Genomic DNA, 18,063 nt, shown 5'->3' on the forward strand with positions numbered 1-18,063 from the left:
AAATTTGACATTCAAAGCGCTTAAGGATTAAGGCATATGACATTCAAGGATTACTTATTAGGCATCCTGAGATATCCTGGCATTTTAGGATCGCTGCTCGCTGCATTGAAACGTCCGAAATTTCAAGGAGACCCAAGCGTATACCACGCGTGAATACAAACTAGCCAAGTCATTTAAATGTCCAGTCGTTCGAATGTCAATCACGCGTACCAAGAATTCGAAAACTCGACATCCACGACATTTAAGAATCTAGAAAGTTTAATAATCAAGCTAGCGTTAATTTAACGGAGGGAGGAACGCAAGTTGCCTGTAAATCATGTTTCGTTGGAAGAGAGAGAGAGAGAGAAGTTGGCGAAGACGGGGAACGAACCGATTCGAAGCGAACTCGTTCGATCGAGGAGGACGGCGAAGGCCGAGCCACATTTTTCCCCGGCTTCTCTCGCGGCCGCGAAAGAAGAAGAACCCGTCGTCCTTTCAAGTTCAACGCCACCTTCGAGCTCGACTCGGGGCAAAAGGGATTGCGTGAAAAGGGAGTCGCTCAGGTGAGAGTCTCCCGCTTCGTTCCTAAGCTATACCATCGAGCGAAATCTTACAGGATTCCTCTTCTTGCCGGACCCGTTCCCTCGTTGGGCCACTTCGTGGGACGAGACGCGCATATAGTTCCTCGCGTGACTAATTCGTAGAAACGACGTGCGTAAACACGATGTGCGTTTCGCTGATGCGGAAAAACAAAAACACTCTTTGAGAAACGAAGAGGCCCCGTTCCAATAGGAGGAAAATGCGATTTACTTCGGACGTAGTGAGAGAAAACGGGAGATTTTCGGGGCGAATAAACAATAAACACATTCTTTGCTTCTCGAAAGAGACAAATGTGTTTCTCTTGGCCCGTAAAGTGTCCCGTAACCATTTCCCCTTGGGGAAATAAAATAACATCCGTAGAAAGACCGAGTCGGGATGTCCGATGAATTGTGTGCTGCGCGGGGTGATTTCGCGTACCTTATTGCGTACGCGACGGGAGCACACCAGCACACGTGTTCGGTGAATCAGCGGTAATATTCTGATCGTGACGGCGCGGCGGGACGCTCTGCGTCTCGTTCGCGAGCACACTTTGGAACCTGTCCAGTTTGTCGCAAAACAGCCCACAGGTTGCCGTCAGCTGACGCCGTTGGCAGCGGATTCAGAGGCTTTGCTTTTTTGGCCTCGCCGCCGGATATAATCGTCACAACATTTCAGAAAATTCAAATGGCCTCTCTCTCTCTCTCTCTTGTTGCGGACAGTCGACTTTGAGGACGTCCCATCAATTTTAACCGGATAAGATCGTCACAACACGTCAGTGCGGTTGATCGATCTTGGCGGTTAATGTCGTAGAGGGACATTTCAGAGAATCCACGCGACGCTCTCACAAAGAGATGATTTTGAGGATATTTAGATTAATCTTAGCGGACATAAAACACGTTGAAAGAAGCATAAACGAATGTGTCGCTTCGAGAGTTGATCTTGGGAACATTTGATAACCTTTACCAGAGATCTATATTTAATTATGGTTATTACCAATTGGGAAATAAACCAATCCGTATTTTCAATGATAATTTCGCTCTTGTAACATTTGCGTGTGTTACATAATTAGAGATCAGCGTTTTTCAGATCAATTAGAACTTGTTAGATGAAAATTGTACAGAACTATAATACTTGGCCTCGCGATAAATAGTGGAGATAAAATGTGAAAATCATATATATGCGTTACATAAGGATTCGTATTGTCGGCAATACGTAACGACACATGCTGCACTCGTTAATAATGCAAAAGCCTTCCTGCGATGCGCAAGGACAACGCATTAAATTTTTTAATAACTAAAGAGCACGACACTAATACAACTGACCGTCCTTGGCTGAAGTTTATGTGTGTTTTATCTAAAAATTGTTCGTGTTTTCAATAGATGATTTGAAATTCTTAGATATTGTAATGAATATACATCGCGATTTTATGTATTTATGTGTGTGTATAAATATATGTATATATTATAATAAATTTTATTTAAAAATGCACACACTTGTGCGTGATTAGCTCAACTTTTTCAGACACCGATATATGCGGTTTCTTTTCAATGTTGCTGACAAAGAAAATGTGACTAATATATGTAGCAAATAAATATGTAATAAATAAGAAACAGAAATTCAAGTATAAAGGCGGATATGATATTTATGTTATTTAGACATATGATGCAAGGCGCTAAAATACTTTTTACTTTCTAAGTCTAAGAGTTTGTTTCTAAAAGGAAGCTATTATTATATAATTCAACGAAAGTCTTTCCACAATTCTTTAATCCTAATTTTATTTAAAAACAAATTTAAGATTTGAACAATCTGCTAAATTTTTGTCGTACGTTTAGAGAAAGTGCCAAAAGGGTGTAGGCGATAGAGAAGGGAGAGGGGGAAAAAAAGAATGCTTTGTGGGATTCGCGGCGGTTTCGCTATTGGCCGTTCACTTTGCCATTTCTTTATGTAGGACACGGTCGTCTGAACTACGTCACGATATTAAAGACGAGGAAATCTATCCACGCGTCGATGTGCCAGTTCCGTTGTGTGCTAGTGTCATCGTCAACGTCCTGGTAGATAGTCATCATCGAATATACAGAAATATATCTACAAATTTTTCGAGTATAGTTACAAAGTTCCTCTGCTGTCCGAGACATTGTTTGCCGACGTCGTTAAGGAGCTTAAGGCATCGTAAAATATTTGCAGGCGTACTTTTCTTTGCAATTTTTTAGATGTGTTTAATCAAAGCTTACTTTTATCGATTTCGGACATTTTTAAACGTCATTATACATATATTTAAAAAAATGTTCAGATATTCCTTGCAAAATGCGTTATTCCTATATCCTTAATGCACGTTCTTACACATATTTATCGATTTTTATCAGTTACTTTTCGTTAAAGAATCAATTACACATGTGACAAAATTATCGATTAATTTTACGCCAGTAATAATTCAAGCTCTATATTCATGGCTCTAATAAAAATAATAAAATACGTTTCAAAGTTACACTGTTAAATTCGCGGTGTCAAATTATACTCAATTTGAGTCTCAGTTTTAACCATTTCTATATAGATCGCCACTGCTCCTACTCAATATGTCGTTAATTTAACTAAACTAAATAGTTAAAATAATAGATACTGTTTTGTGTTAAAATAATAAATCTCGACATACGTATATAGTAGTTAAAAAAAAATTGTTATCTAACTCAAGGTATTAATTTAAACTTCGTCCTTTAATATTTAACGGTGTGGATGGTGCTTAAACAGGCACAGGAATTAAATGCAGTCATCTTTAGACTTTCGCTCACAGTTGAATATATATATATATATATATATCACTTAACTCTCGATATTGATATTGAGTTGCGACGCTATCTCAAGAATCGCCTGCCGTTCCGCGCCAGTTTCCGACTAGCGTTGCGGCAATGTAAATCACCGCGACATGACTCGAACGTGACAGGGGCTCAGCTTACGCAACTCGGCCGCGTAAATGGTCGTTTTTTTCCGCGATTCCGCCGTCAGAATCGACGACGATGACGCGCGCGGTGTGTTCGCGAATAAGGGAATCGCGGAAACGTCGCCGGCGTCATCCTCGTCGCAGTTCGTCACATTCCGCAAATCCTGATGACGTGATGTCATCTCGTCTCCGTGAAATTTCGCGGACGGGAATAGGCAAAGCAATAGTCGGCACGTTCAACGTGAGATTCTTTTTTTTTCTTTTGCAAACGAAGCCTTCGAACGATTTTTCAACCGTCGTCCCGTGTCGAGTCGAGTCATCGTCCGCGCGACTACGCGAGTCTCGATTCTTTATGTCCCAGCTGCCGCTTAACCCTATTTATAACAGTATAATCGAGACGTTGTATTATCCCGTTAAAAATAGCAGGGCCGCTCTATGGCGGATAAGGCGCTTGTCGAGCGATAAATCCGTAAATAACTTATAATAAGCCCGAAGCCGGCGTAATGAGACGGTGTACCGCGTACGAAGTGAATGGCTTCCAGGCGTCTCCGTCGGAAATATACCTTTCTCCGCTCTCCTACTCCGCGGCGTGATTAATTGACACGATTTTATCAATGGCCATTCCTCAGGGGGATTTGACGGAAAATGAATCTGGTCGAATGTGAGACGAGCGTCTTAAATCTATTAATAAAAACGCCCTACCTATATAAAAACGAAGGAGGCGATCGAGCGCGCCGCGGATCCTTGTTGATCAAACTAACAATGAAGATGTGTGTTAGACTAGCGAGATCTGGTCCAAAAGCCGCAGTCGTTCCGCCAACGCGCGCATGACGAAAACCCATTTTCCATCAGCGAAACTAACTTCCGGCGCTCTACGTATAATGCGTAGATGTCCATCAAAAAGAGGAGCCACCGGATCTCCTCGCCGTAGATTCTCAATAAACAAACTGCCCGCAGTACGACAACCTCGTGTTTTGCTGGCAGAAATCGAGCAGAATCTATTATTTCGTAAAAATTTGAATGAAATACCTACATTTGGTAGTTATCATTTAAATGGTTACGAAACGACAGATTTTGCGCAGTCAATCTGCTATTATATTCTGTTATTCTAATTGACAAAATTTCTATTGACAAAATTCTATTGTGACAAAATTTGCAGCACAGCAGATACCGCTAAAATCTATTCTCGACATATTTGACTATCGATCCGCGAGCCGAGTCTGATATATAGTGTCGCAAGATCACTCGGTATATTACTGTAAAAATCGTTTCTCTGGAGCCGGCTGGTGACTCACCGACTCCGTGCACTTGGTTTGATTAATTGACGATTAAGTGACTTTTGCTGAGCTCCGCGTGATTCACGCGCATCCGCACTCTCCGTGTCATATTTATCTCTGCTTCATTTATCTTTGGAAAATATTTTTTTTTTTTCGAATTAAGAAACTAATCTGTCTCGTACTTCGATCACGCTACTCGATCTCTTGCACATAAACGGGAATGAATCGACATTTTTGCTTTTCTTTTTCGTTTGTTTAATAAGTTCAATTGTTGATTACGAGTTCGCCGGAGAGCGCGCTATTGCATCATTCTACTCTTATTTTATATCTAATAAAACAAGAGATAAAATGATGCAATAGCGCTAATAGCGCGCTCCGCGAATGCACCTTACGTGACAAATGTAATTGCGCCACAGGCATGTACATAACTTTTCAATAATGTCGATATTATTATTATTGTATCAAATTAATCTGATTAATAATGAATTCTTGATGTATACTTTACAGAAGAAAGGACCTAAAACGAATTACAAATTATCACATTATTATATTATTGAATTACATTACAAGCTTCTGAAAAGTTTTCATATGATTATACTTTCGAGTTTTCGAGATTCTCGAATCATTAAAAAAAAAAAAAATTTTTCGAGACACGTAAAGATTGGATATTAAAATTTTTCATAGATGTTAAAAACATGTTGGAGATATTTTCGAAAAAATTACCCGGAATCTAGCCAGGAAGGAAGGAAGGAGTTTCACGAGACAAAAGGCGTTGAGGGAAGAAGCTTTCAAGTCTGATAATTGGTGCGTTTACAACCGCTCGACTGCGACTGTACGATGATGCAGTTGGTTCATCCCGTCGCACACTTTGAGCTGCAGCCAAAAGGTGTATTTCCTCCCCGAACGCTGACGAAGATTGCAACGTATCAGTTTGCGCGTCAGAGCATTTTCTCGATATAGCGAGAGACGTTGGACTTGATCCGCTTGAGTCGCTATATAAGTAAGTCGATGGACTTTATCTGCTTTTATCGTTTATCGAGAAGTCGGGATGGAAATACGTTATTCGCACGTAATCGCTTCAATTAGTTTGCAGTTAGTCGAAGTGTTTTCGAGTCTGCTTAACCCCTATAGATATATATTTTCTGTAGGGATCTTCGGCGGAGATCCCGGAACGGATCTTCGAGAAACACCGGGAGCCGAGCTCTTCTCGCTATTAATAGTAATGGAAAGCGTCTATTTTTTTTCTATAGCCTCAGGGGGAAAGTCGCCCGATAGACGGGCAATAAATAAATTGGGATACGTCAGAAATGACCTGGTGCGTGTGTTAATAAACCGAAGTATAAAAAATATACAGTATGAGATATATGACACGAGATAACAGGGAACAACATACAGAGGGAACTGGAACGGAAAATAATATATGTGGAGCGAGAAGAGTTGTAAACCTTCGAGGATTTTACAAGATCCTTATGGAAAGACGATTCATTCTACATTAATAATAATAATAGGATAATAGTTAATTTTAGACCTAGGAGAAAATGTATAAAAATAAAGGAAAAACTGTTGAAGTAAAACATATTTAAAATATATGTAAGAAAATGTGTAAAATGTACAAAATTAATTATTGTATATTTATCAAATCATATATAAAGTGACATTAATTCGCGATTAATTCGTGTCAACGTTTTAAAATCAGATTCCGTAATCCGAGTTTTACTTTCCCGTAATATATATACAGTATTGTATTTCAATTCCCGACAAAGAAAATCCACGGTGCTTGTGCTTGACTTTAATGCGAAACCGCAAATGAATTTTGGTCGCCCGCGTGTCACGAATTTATTGCGGCCGCGTCGTAAATTTCGGCCGTAACTCAGCACCTCGCGCGCTATTGCTCGCCTAAATGCTTATTGTTGTTAACTGATTGTATGCACGAGCCACGGGAACAATATTAATGTACATTCGACGGCAAATTCGCAGAACCGACCGTCGTGTGTACTGATGAACCTGATCGATAATGGAAGGACATTCGAAAAACGAGAGACCCTGAAACTATTTATAGACCCTACTGTTTAAAGTAATTCGTACAACGTTAGCTCGATATTATAGTATTGTATACAATTCTATTATTATAGCTGTTAAATTAAAATGACACTGCGCGTAAACTTCAAGAAAAAATATCTTGATACTTTTATAGAATATTCTAAAATTAAATTTTCCAAATAAAATAAAAAAAGCGATCGTAAAACATTAAGAGAAAATTCCGACAGTTCCTTTTAATTATTAATGCTTTTAATAATCTTGAATTCAAAATGATTGCTGACGATTATGTGGATAGTTTCCAAAAGTTCGTAGAAATAACTGATATGATTTACAGGAATTCTTGCACGTGAGAGTAGGTTGAGATATAGTGCTTATTGCGTATAAACAAAATAGTGATTGCGGTATTCTGAGTGGAAATCGACGTCATCGGGAAAAAAAATTTAGAGTCGACAGAAATAAAGGAAAGAAATTTATGCTAGAAATTTCTCGACTCTCACACGATCTTATCTATCTTAAATCCATCTTACGTCGAAATAAATAAAGAGATGTACACCTTTGTATCTTTGAAAAAAAGGAGAAATGTCCGTTTTTTTCCGGAAAAAAGATGTTTATTTGACGTCAAATTAACGGTTTGACGTCTGCTTTTATATAATTAACATTTTAAAAAGCGATGTCAGACTAACGGTTAATGTTACCTTGACGGCAACGTTTCAATTCACTATGTTCATGTTTGGTCAAACATAGTTCCTGTGACAATGCGAGCAATCTTCTAATTTAAAGGCCAGCTAAATTTCACCTAATTCGTCGACTAAAGTCGTCAGGCGAAGTAACGTTAACGTGATTCGAAAAGCGCGACGACAGAATTAGCAAAGCTTTCACGAAATGGTGGACAAGAATGCCTGTGGCTTTGAAGTCGCGCTGGCGGAAATGCGTATAGGGATGTATTGACGCAAGGAGACCATCTCGAAAGTGGAATGTAACTTGAATGAAATCTTAATCCGTTCCGCGTTGTTTCGCACAGGCGGAGCGATTCCTAGAACATTTCGAGATCTCGCTTTTCGTGTACCGCGCGAAGAGGCGAGTGATTTCGCGCCGTGACGCAACTTTGTGCGCCATTTTGCACCGTTTCTAGCCGCGCGGCCGGATTAATTCTGACGTCGAGCGCGAATTTCGCTTAGCGCAAATTCTCGCAATGGCATCAGGGCTTGGTGCGCGACAAGGAGGCGCGGGGCTGTCGTAATTGCGTCCGTCTACGTCAATGCGAGTGCATGACACGTACGGATAAACGGATAAACGGGACCGAGTTATAAACACGACGAGTCTCGCGATTGGTACAAATTGAAGTTCCGGCGGTATCGTCAAGGCGCAGGTGTCCCCCACGTGGCGTTATTTGCGTCTTCCTCGCATCTCCAACTTGATCCTTTGTCGCGTATCGAAATGTATACGCGATATACGTCTGTCGTTAAAGTGTGGCTGGAGTTTGACGCGTAGCGGTATATCTGTTACACGGAGCGGACCACACACATGACTTGATTATCTCAATTGTCCCCGTTGAAAAACTAACGAATGTATAGGCACAGAAAGCGAATGAGCAATCTTGAAGACGTAAAACAAAATGTTTAAGTTAGCATTTATTTTTATACAATCGATGGTGTACTTAGACGCGTCGAAAACAAGATAGGCAAAACGTTTTATATAAACAATTTTCAAATCCGAGGCTCCGAGGATTTGTAAAATTCAATGTGAAGAAAATAGGGCGAGGAAAGCCGTATAACAAGATGTTTTATATAATTTCTACGGTTAATTCGCCCCCGAATTCTTTGACGAAGAAAGAAAGTGCGTTATATTTAGAGAGATGAAATGTCATATTTAGGAAAAAGGATTAGAGAGCCTAATTTTATCCTGGAATTGACTCAAACGCGACCAATTAGAGTCTAACAATAAGTGTCTCGTAAATTGGACACCCCTGCGATCTATTTTCGCGTTGCTTTCGTTCGATAATGATCGCGCCATGACCTTTCCGACCGCAAATTGCCGTCGTCTGACCTCTATCGCGACCTAGATCCGATCGAGGCGCCGATCAACGCCGAAAACGTTCTCGATCCCCGAGCACCGCGACTCCGTATTCTCATCCATCGACTTAATAGGTTTCGACACTAACTTATAACCATTATGTATACCATTTTCAATATACCACATTAACTTTGTTAAAGTACACATAACATAAAATATATAAATAAGTTATGCGTAAATAAATTAAATAATAAAGTTAAGGTACATAATAACTTTGTTCAAATACATAATAATTATTTTTGCTTAAATTATTGTGCACTTTAACAAAGTATACGATAAATTAATATATATAATAATGTTGAAGTAAGTTCGTCGATTTTATAGGATGATATATAGGCCGTAATTAATTATCATAGTTAATTTCGTGATAAACGATAGATAGGTTATAAGACAACGATTTTTCGAGCATCGATTGAGAACCACTAGGGAAGATACGAAAGTGTTTCGGATTCAATCGGATTTATGGCCTGCTTTCTCTCCCCGTCATTAACGATTTGAGGATACTCTCGATTCTTTATAATCGGTCTATTTTCGTCGAATACGCGCTGAAAAATAAAAAAAAGATATTTGCGGCGAAGTGACGACCACTAAGGCGAATTATTTATCGTCGGGATTTTCCGTTTGGCATCAGAGACTCTTACACTATAGGTATACTAAATTTGCTAGTTCAACAAATTTCATTGAGCCTCAACAGATAAGTGCGACGGATGATTTGCATAATTGCATTTTTGTCGCGATCGCGGCGCGCAAATCATCTCGTTTCATCATACAGCCAGTCCGCAATTGAATTCGCCAAAGTTAATTTCGTCACTTTGTAAAAAATCGAATCAGTTAAAAAAAATTCAGGACTGCGTTTACGAAATTCAATGATTGCGGTGTCTCTGAACAGCAAGTTGTGCATAAATTTACATAGAGGACGGAAAACAATGTAGGGATTCCCAAATTCATCACAAGTAAAACATTTAAGGAGAAGATACGTTCGAGATAAAAGTTTTACGCATGTGACGAGAAAAGACGATGCATGTATATAGCAACTGTTCCTGGTATATTTTAAGAAGTAACAGTATTTTTCTGGATATAAATAAGTAAAATGTTTTTTAAAATAAGTTTTTGACACTTTTTTACAATAAAAATATGAAGACGAAAAATTCAGTAATTTATACCAAAGTAAACAAACTAAAAATAAAACCGTACACGTGATTTTATTAAAAAAAAATATTAATGACGATGATATTTTAAACATACCTTGATATTTTATTAAGAAACACATGGTAGAAAAAATTGTTGGTATGCATTATATTTCTTGCTTAAAACTGTGGAACTTTTATGTAAAATGTTTTTTTTTTTTATAATTTGTTGTCGCTATATTTGTGATCTCAACATTTTTTCTTCACCCTGTATTTTTGAAATGAAGACAAAGATTGATTACGCTAATCAGAAATCGTGAAAACTAAGCGTATGTTTAATCCTCTTCTAATCTCTCACGATGCATTATAATAAAATCTGAGTTTTTTTGATACGTTTTTTAATCTTATTAAATTTCGCAAAGTCGATCTCCTCTGTTATTAATTCGTTCCTGACAAGATTAATATAAAATGAGATAGAATAGAAAACGAAGTGAAGCGCTAAATGCATGAAATAGAATAAATGGCAAGTGTTTAAGAGCATGCAATGCCGCAATAATACGGCGAGGGGAGACGAAGGAGAAGTCGAGACATATATCGAGTAATTATACTTTGTTAATCAGGAAGAACGGCAGATATAAAGCTGAATTAAATTAAATCGATAATAAAGGTTAGTAAAAGAGTGAAAGAGAATATAATTTTGTTGCGAAATGGGAAACTCACCGAGATGGGACAACGAATATGGATCTGAAACAGCAAAAAAGAAAGAGACACGATTAAACCTTATGTAGATTTCAATGGCTACGTGACCGGCAGATGCTCAGTTCAAACGCACACTTTTATCAATATAAGCGATTATGATAACAAAAACAAACCAAAAGTGAGACGCGATTCGCGCACCGAACGGAAACAAGAAACGGCGGATCTGCGATTTTCTCTCAAAATGTATTCATAAATATCGAAGACCAAATCGATTCAGCATAGTAACAATGTAACCGGATTTCCCGCAATCGACGTCACAGAGTTTCAAGGTGTATCTCTGGAAACGGGAAATCGGTTTTTCACCATCAGTAAAATTAGCGGAAAATAACGTAGTCCTGCAATTAAAATTATAAGCGAAAAAAATCTTTATGGATTTTTATAGGACACCGTATATATATATATATATATATATATATTTCTTGCCTACATGTGCTACGTGAGTTAATCAGAGCGATAACCATATTTGTTTGATAATAGATATCACGGAATGTAACTCTTTTGGCAACTATTCGCTCGATTGTGATCGACCGGACACACGAGTCATCGAGCCTCGAATCTGTACGATTCCGTCGAAGAGATTGTGTCCCTTCCTCCTCTTTTTCCTTCTTTTTGTCGAAGATTATTATAGAACGTGTGGCCCGCGTTCAAGGCCCGCTAACTGAATCGACGCACATTAGACGAAGTAGCAGGAAAAATCTATTTATAGATTATAAGCCGCTTTGTCTTTCTCGAGCAGGAAGATAATAAGAATATATCGAGTGATTGATAGACTTTCTCTAGTCGCACCCCTTCGTGACGTCACATTATATAAGTTTCATATCCGGCCGATCGATAATAATCATTCGAGCTCATTAAAAGAAAAAGGAAATAACAAATAAAAATGTACGATTCTTTTTAAATAATTTAATTGTAATCGCAATAAGGTTCAATAGATTAAGACTGAAGGGATATCGGACTGGCGAATCAAGGTAATTGTTATTGCTAAATATATATATTGTCATCTAAATAAATGTCACTAATAAGTGATGACACTAATATAACAAACTTTACTAACTTAATTTCTTTACTTCCTTCGGTTTTAATTATATATTGTATATTAACGCGTATATTTTTAAACTAATTCCATGTAAGAAAAGACGCAACTAAAAGAATCAAGAAGGACACTTTCATTTCGGCGAAATCAATCAGCAAATTGATAATTAATCTCGAGTGTTGTTGCCAAAATAATCATTCCTCGATCTGAGAGCCACTGTAATCCAGTAATTAATTAGTTATACTAATCAATATTCGCCTATCTTGGAACACTTCATAAAATAGTCAAGTTATGCGATTCACCCTTGTGCAGCGTCTCGATAACACGCACAATCTAATGGTTCCATCGGATGTGGGTTACGCTTCTTGATTATTCGGGGCATCAGAAAGTTGTCTCGTTATACTCCATGTAACGATATAACACCTTTGTGCGGTAGCACGTATTATAATTTAATCATCCGTCGCATCTGAATCGCGCTCCCGGGGTTCCCTCGAGCGTGCTGCTAATTTATATTAATGTAACGCGATTGGTTACGAATTTTTCGGCTGACGTATCTCACGCGGTACTCACCAGCTGGTGGTTACCCCCTTCTAACGAAGGAAATTGTTTTCGCACACGGCGACAGGTGCGCCACGTCAATAATTTATGCCTCGACCTTGCATCGTCGAAATGTGGAATAAATGCCTAACTAGAGATAAAATTGACGTAAAATATTGTCGCGTTATTCGCGTTATTGCATAATCGCAATTAGACATTTCCAGGCCTTCTTTTTTATATATCAGAACTTGGCGTTTCTAAATGTCAGGGTCGCCACCAATGATATTGTTTGCAGAATGTCCCAGATGTATCGAACCGTCTTTTATCTATTTTTGCATATCTTATCGTTAGAAACCAATTCACTGAGTTGTAATAAGATCGTCAAGATAGACTATATAATTTTTATTTAGTTTTGTATTTGAGAAGTGAAGAGATATAAAATGGTTTTCAGAGAGAAGAAAAGGCAATTTTTTTTACTTTTAATTTAAATTTAATTACCTATTCTCAATTAATTAATTGAATAATACTTTGCAACTCTAACTTAGATATATCGTTAGTAAAAAAAGTAATTAAAGTTTTAAACCAATTTGATTAATATTTGTTTAAATACAAATTAAAACATAAATAAATGTGTAATATGAATAAAAGACATAAAAATGTATAATGTCAATTAAACAAGAAAAATGCTTTATTAACAAGATCAAAAAATAAAAAGAAAAAATTTTGCACACAAATGACGCGCACATTTTTGCATAAATTTATATAATTTTTTTCTAGATAAGTCGATCCTTTTAGTTGTTTTATATATAACAGCATTAAAATAAAATATCTGAAAAGCGTATTTTGTGATATTTTATAATGACAAAAAAACATTTTATCTTTACACTCTGATACAAAATATCAGATATCTCTATTCATTTTGACAATCTTGCCTTACTATCTTTAAATGCAAAATAACTAGAAGATCTAATTATAAAAAGAGACTTACGATTACAAAAAAAAATGCAAATAAGTCACCTATATTAATAAAATAAAAAAGTCATTTTTATCTTTGACATCAACTTAATTTTTTCGACCTTAATGTTGGTTTTTCGACCTAGATGTTAACCAGACATTTTTTACTCCTCTTAATGATTAATGCATAATCTAGGTCAAAAGACTCGGATCCTCTTTTTAACACCATGTATGTAAAAAATAAATAAAATGTTTCTCGTTTAAATGGAATATATTATACAATTCAATGTCTTTCATCATGCATTAGTTTTATTTATGCTTTAATCTGGGTTCAATAAATATCTGAGAGTTGAGTAAAACACTTTAAACAAATAAAAATCAATTAGTAAGATTGATTCAAAATTTTTAAAGAAAACAAGGGAGACAGCAACGAAATTAACCGTCTTCTAATTTTGAATCAAAGGTGTTCTCGCCTCAAGCTACTCGACATAACAATTTTCTTCAGAGGAGCCAATTGAATAGGTTTACGCGAGATTAAGGGAGGGAGATGGGGAAGGAGGGGGGGTTCATGCGTCACGACGACACGCGTGCGTCGCTCTAGAAGCCACGGGTTGCCACCCTAAATGTTGTGACTATTTTCGAGCCGTGGCCTGGCAGAGCGCGGAGTTTATATCCGAGTGCACGAGGGCGAAAGCGGCATTATTTTCGGCTGCGCGCGATTCGAGTTTAATCCCCGAAGTTTCTCCGGAGAAAATCTCGAAGAGACGAGAGAATTAGAAGCACTTCGTATAAATCCGGAAGCTGTTGATTCAAGAACCGAAACTGCGACCTCTTGCGTATACCGTCCGACGAGCGAGAGATCACTTTCCCTTCCTTTTGATTCTAAGGAAAGCCGCCACGAGCTAGAAAGTATTTACATTTCGCACAAATTATTTTATGTAAAATTACAACGTGCGGGATACTCCTGCGAGATTCTCTAAAAATTCGACCCGCGTGGGAGATAAAAATGCTTAGCTTTTAAAAATATAGTTTGTATATTAGATGCAATTAATATGAGATATATTTCGTTAACCCATTCTTATTTTTTTTTTTATAGGCCGACGCGAGAGGAACTCATATACACGCGCACATTAATAAGTTCGTAACTGGTTTAAAATACCATTATACATTACCGCGCATTCTTCCGCCGTATTGTTAGTAATGTTAGTAAATAACATTGTTATTGCCGGCTACCTGTTACCGATTAAAAGCGGGATTTACTCGAAATCGTAACATCCCGGAAAACCATGCAGGAAATGGAGAGTAAACTAGCGTCACGGGTTCACACACACAGCTAGGCGTAAATAACAAGTTTACTATGTTACAGCGCGTTTTTTTTCTTGTCGATCAACTTCGATTGCTGTAAACAAACCAATGTCAATCGCAGTGCGCGATCAGAAAAAATAAAATCACTTCCGATTAATTGGCATTCAGTTTAAGTTCCATAAAAAAATCACGAAGTTTATTGATACTATTTTGATATTTAATTATAAGAAATATACACGTATACAAAACATAATGTAGATTAAAAATGCAAATTGTAAAATATCGGTAATAAATTGTGAATGCATGAGTTATTGTTTTACTGAATACACAATGACGGTTATTGTTTAATAACCAACATGTTTTTCAACCAATAAAATAAAACGAAAGAATATAAGAATGAATTGAACTATTCTCTTCGTTGCTTAAAATAACGCAATAAAATACACATTGTCTCTTAGTTATTAAGAAACATGGCCCCACTCGTATAATTGTTTGTAATCAAAAGATGACCTCACATAAAAACAACACAAGAGTGATATTATCGGCGAGCTAAAACCTCAGATAACATTAATAAGTTTAATAAGTTTAAGAGGATCGAATTTGTAGGCGGATAAGCGTAAACATTCCCAAGAAACGCGATGGCTTCATGACGTAATTAATTCCTGTTTATTATCTTAATCGCGCGCCTATCGCGTCTACCGCAGAGTGTTACGTTAGATATAAATAAGATACGATAAGTTTTTCATATAATTAATCCTGCTTGTGTCTGATCCTATAAATAATACACTCGATCGATAAATAAGTGTTTGTCAGATAATTATTGCGATTGTTGTTTCCATTTCCGTTGAAGTTATAGATATCTCTTCGATTTAATGGCTCTACATCTTCAACCAAAAAATATCTATAGCACGATTGTCGGTAAAACGAGGCGAATTAAACTAAGTTAAACTAAATTCAATACAGCAGTATTTAAAATTATTATAACTTTAATATTCACATAGAGGTACACCTAATACCTTTTATCATAACAATTTAATATTTTTCAATTAACTTTTATAGTTTAAAAGTAATTAGATTATATGTGTATATGTATATTGTTATAATATCTGTGTCTAATTTCTAAAAATCAGGTAAGATTAGTGATTCGAAGAAATATAAAAATTTTAATCAAGTAATTCCTTTAGAATATTTATCATTATAAATTGGCGTGTGCGAGAAAGTAACCCAATCGTAATAAAAACAACAAATTAACATCAATATTACATTACATTTGTGTTAATTACCATTTTAAAGATTATCCTTAATGCGGCTTTAAAGATTAGCCTTATAAATGTCGTTTTTATCATTAAAATTAAAATTCTCTTATTAACTTTATTTTTACTAACTTTTTGTCGCACATGTCATGAAACAGCCGTCCTTCTGGAGAAGTAAAAAAATCAGAGACAGAGCCGATTCTTCCTACTTCCTTGTTGAATTCATAGATCCTTAGAACTGTCGACAAAGACGAGGCGAAATCACGTTTTCCACTGACGTAACGGCGTGATCGTTCGAACGAGCGTTTCATTCTCCATAATTAAACGGTAGGCAAGGTAGAAGTTATCGATGGCGGCGCATTAAAGGTTTCGCGAACAATTCCTGCAACGCTTTTGCAACTCGTCATCGGCGCGTGCGGTTGAGAAACCGCGAACTCGTCAATTTTGTAAACCACACGGTACGACGTTTAAATATGTAAATTGTTTCGAGCGATAAATGTACATACACGTGTCGTGATATATAAAACACTTTAATCTCAAGGATATCGAATTTGCAGATAAATATAAGTACCACACAATTTCATGCAAAATAAATTTCAGATGATAAGAATTTCTTATACGGTTTTTTTTTATTTTCCACGTTGAATATTTTGGTAAATCTCAACTAAAATATTTCAAAAGTAAAAATAAGTTAAAGTTACGCAAAAAATATTAATTTATTGTTTAGGTACATCAATAGGATCTAACGATCGAAAATTTTGTGCTTTAATTGCGACATAAGTTTTTATCGCGTTTCAGAATATCGAAGATGTACTTTTCTGCGAGCGCGTCTAAGCTGCAAAAAAAAAAAAAAAAAAAAAAAAAAAACGTCAACTGTCCTTCGCTGAATACTTTAACATGAACTAGTGACAGTGAGCGTAGTTCTACGTTGTTGATTGCGGCACAGTTGTTACTGTGCTCGTTTGATTTTTATTATATTAGCAATTTTTTTTCTATTATGTTCTTCAATCTTTTCTACCCCTATTTCATATATAATTCTTTAAAATTTGGTCGATTAGTTCTTGAGTTATACATGAGCGAAAAAAATGTGCAAATTTCTAATTTGCACACTTTTTTTTATTATATTGGCAATTTTTTTCGAATTCTATTATATTCTTCAGTCTATTTTATCCCTATTTCATATATAATTCTATTTAATTGATTAGTTTTTGAGTTACATACGTTAGAATTTGCTAGGAATATGTACATACATAAAAGCCTAAATAAAGCTGAGTCTAATCAACCAAATCTTAAAGTATTACATGTAAAATAGGGGTAGAAAAGACTGAAGAATATAATAGAATTAGAAAAGTTGCCAATAATTAATAATTAAATTGCCAAAAAAGAAGAATTATTGAAAGTGGTTGAGACTTGAGCATAATTATTTGCTTATAATTGTTTGGCTTTTGAAACTTTTGAGAGGAAATGGGACTATATAAGCTATCTAATGACGTATTAATCATTACTCTACGATTATTAGTTTCGAAGATATAAACTAATCAAAGTGTGACATGTTTTCGTTGCATCTATGCTCCCAATGTTACCCCCAACTTAATGTCGACAAAGACGTAGTTCTAAAAAAAAAAAAAAAAAAAAAACAGCAGCCAGGTAGACAGCGCACGCGGTACATCGACGCTGCACGCGCGGCGGTTGCACGCGTCTCGCGTTACAGCATGCACGTTTAAATTCGAAGTTTCATTACCTCCAGGCACGTATACGGGTTCGAAATATTACACCGCGTCTCGAAGCAATTGGGAAATACTCGCTTTGCGCGGACGACTCCGCAGATTATATACCTACGTATTAATTAATTTCAGAAATAAAAAAATTAAATAAAAAACAGCGAACGCGCAATCTACCATTTATCTTTGTACATACATATTGGATATTTAATGATACGAAATATTCAAAGTCATTTTCGGGAAAACTTTTTTAAGTTATATGTTAAATGTGAGCAAATGAACGAGATATGAGTTAACGTCCTGAATATGTTATATGTGTACTTGGGATTCCGTCTCAGGAATTCTTCCTCGGCTCATTAGTCGCCTCTCTGAGGCTGTTAACATTCTTCTTTTTTAACGGTCATCTATACTCGCTTCAGACAATATACTTCACGCGAGGTTGTGCACCTCGACGTCCCATGGATGTATAAGGATCACATCTCTCGAGAGGA

General features: G+C 36.6%; 1 protein-coding gene across 9 annotated transcripts in view; it reads right to left on the reverse strand.

Annotated features, from left to right (window-relative positions):
- Positions 1-18,063, reverse strand: part of LOC143897781 (uncharacterized) — an 80,500-nt gene that overhangs the window by 13,643 nt on the left and 48,794 nt on the right. For 7 of the 9 annotated variants that reach the window (XM_077406685.1, XM_077406687.1, XM_077406686.1 and 4 more), the window contains one exon: positions 10,731-10,754. The exons of the other annotated variants lie outside the window; for them this stretch is intronic. In XM_077406685.1, coding sequence (XP_077262811.1) covers positions 10,731-10,754 — 24 coding nt within the window. The remainder of the gene's footprint in view (positions 1-10,730; positions 10,755-18,063) is intronic. 9 annotated transcript variants of the gene reach the window in all.

The sequence above is a fragment of the Temnothorax americanus genome, unplaced genomic scaffold (genome assembly GCF_048541705.1).
Source record: "Temnothorax americanus isolate GAGA-0224 unplaced genomic scaffold, ASM4854170v1 Scaffold21, whole genome shotgun sequence".
In the NCBI taxonomy this organism is placed as follows: Eukaryota; Metazoa; Arthropoda; class Insecta; order Hymenoptera; family Formicidae; genus Temnothorax; species Temnothorax americanus.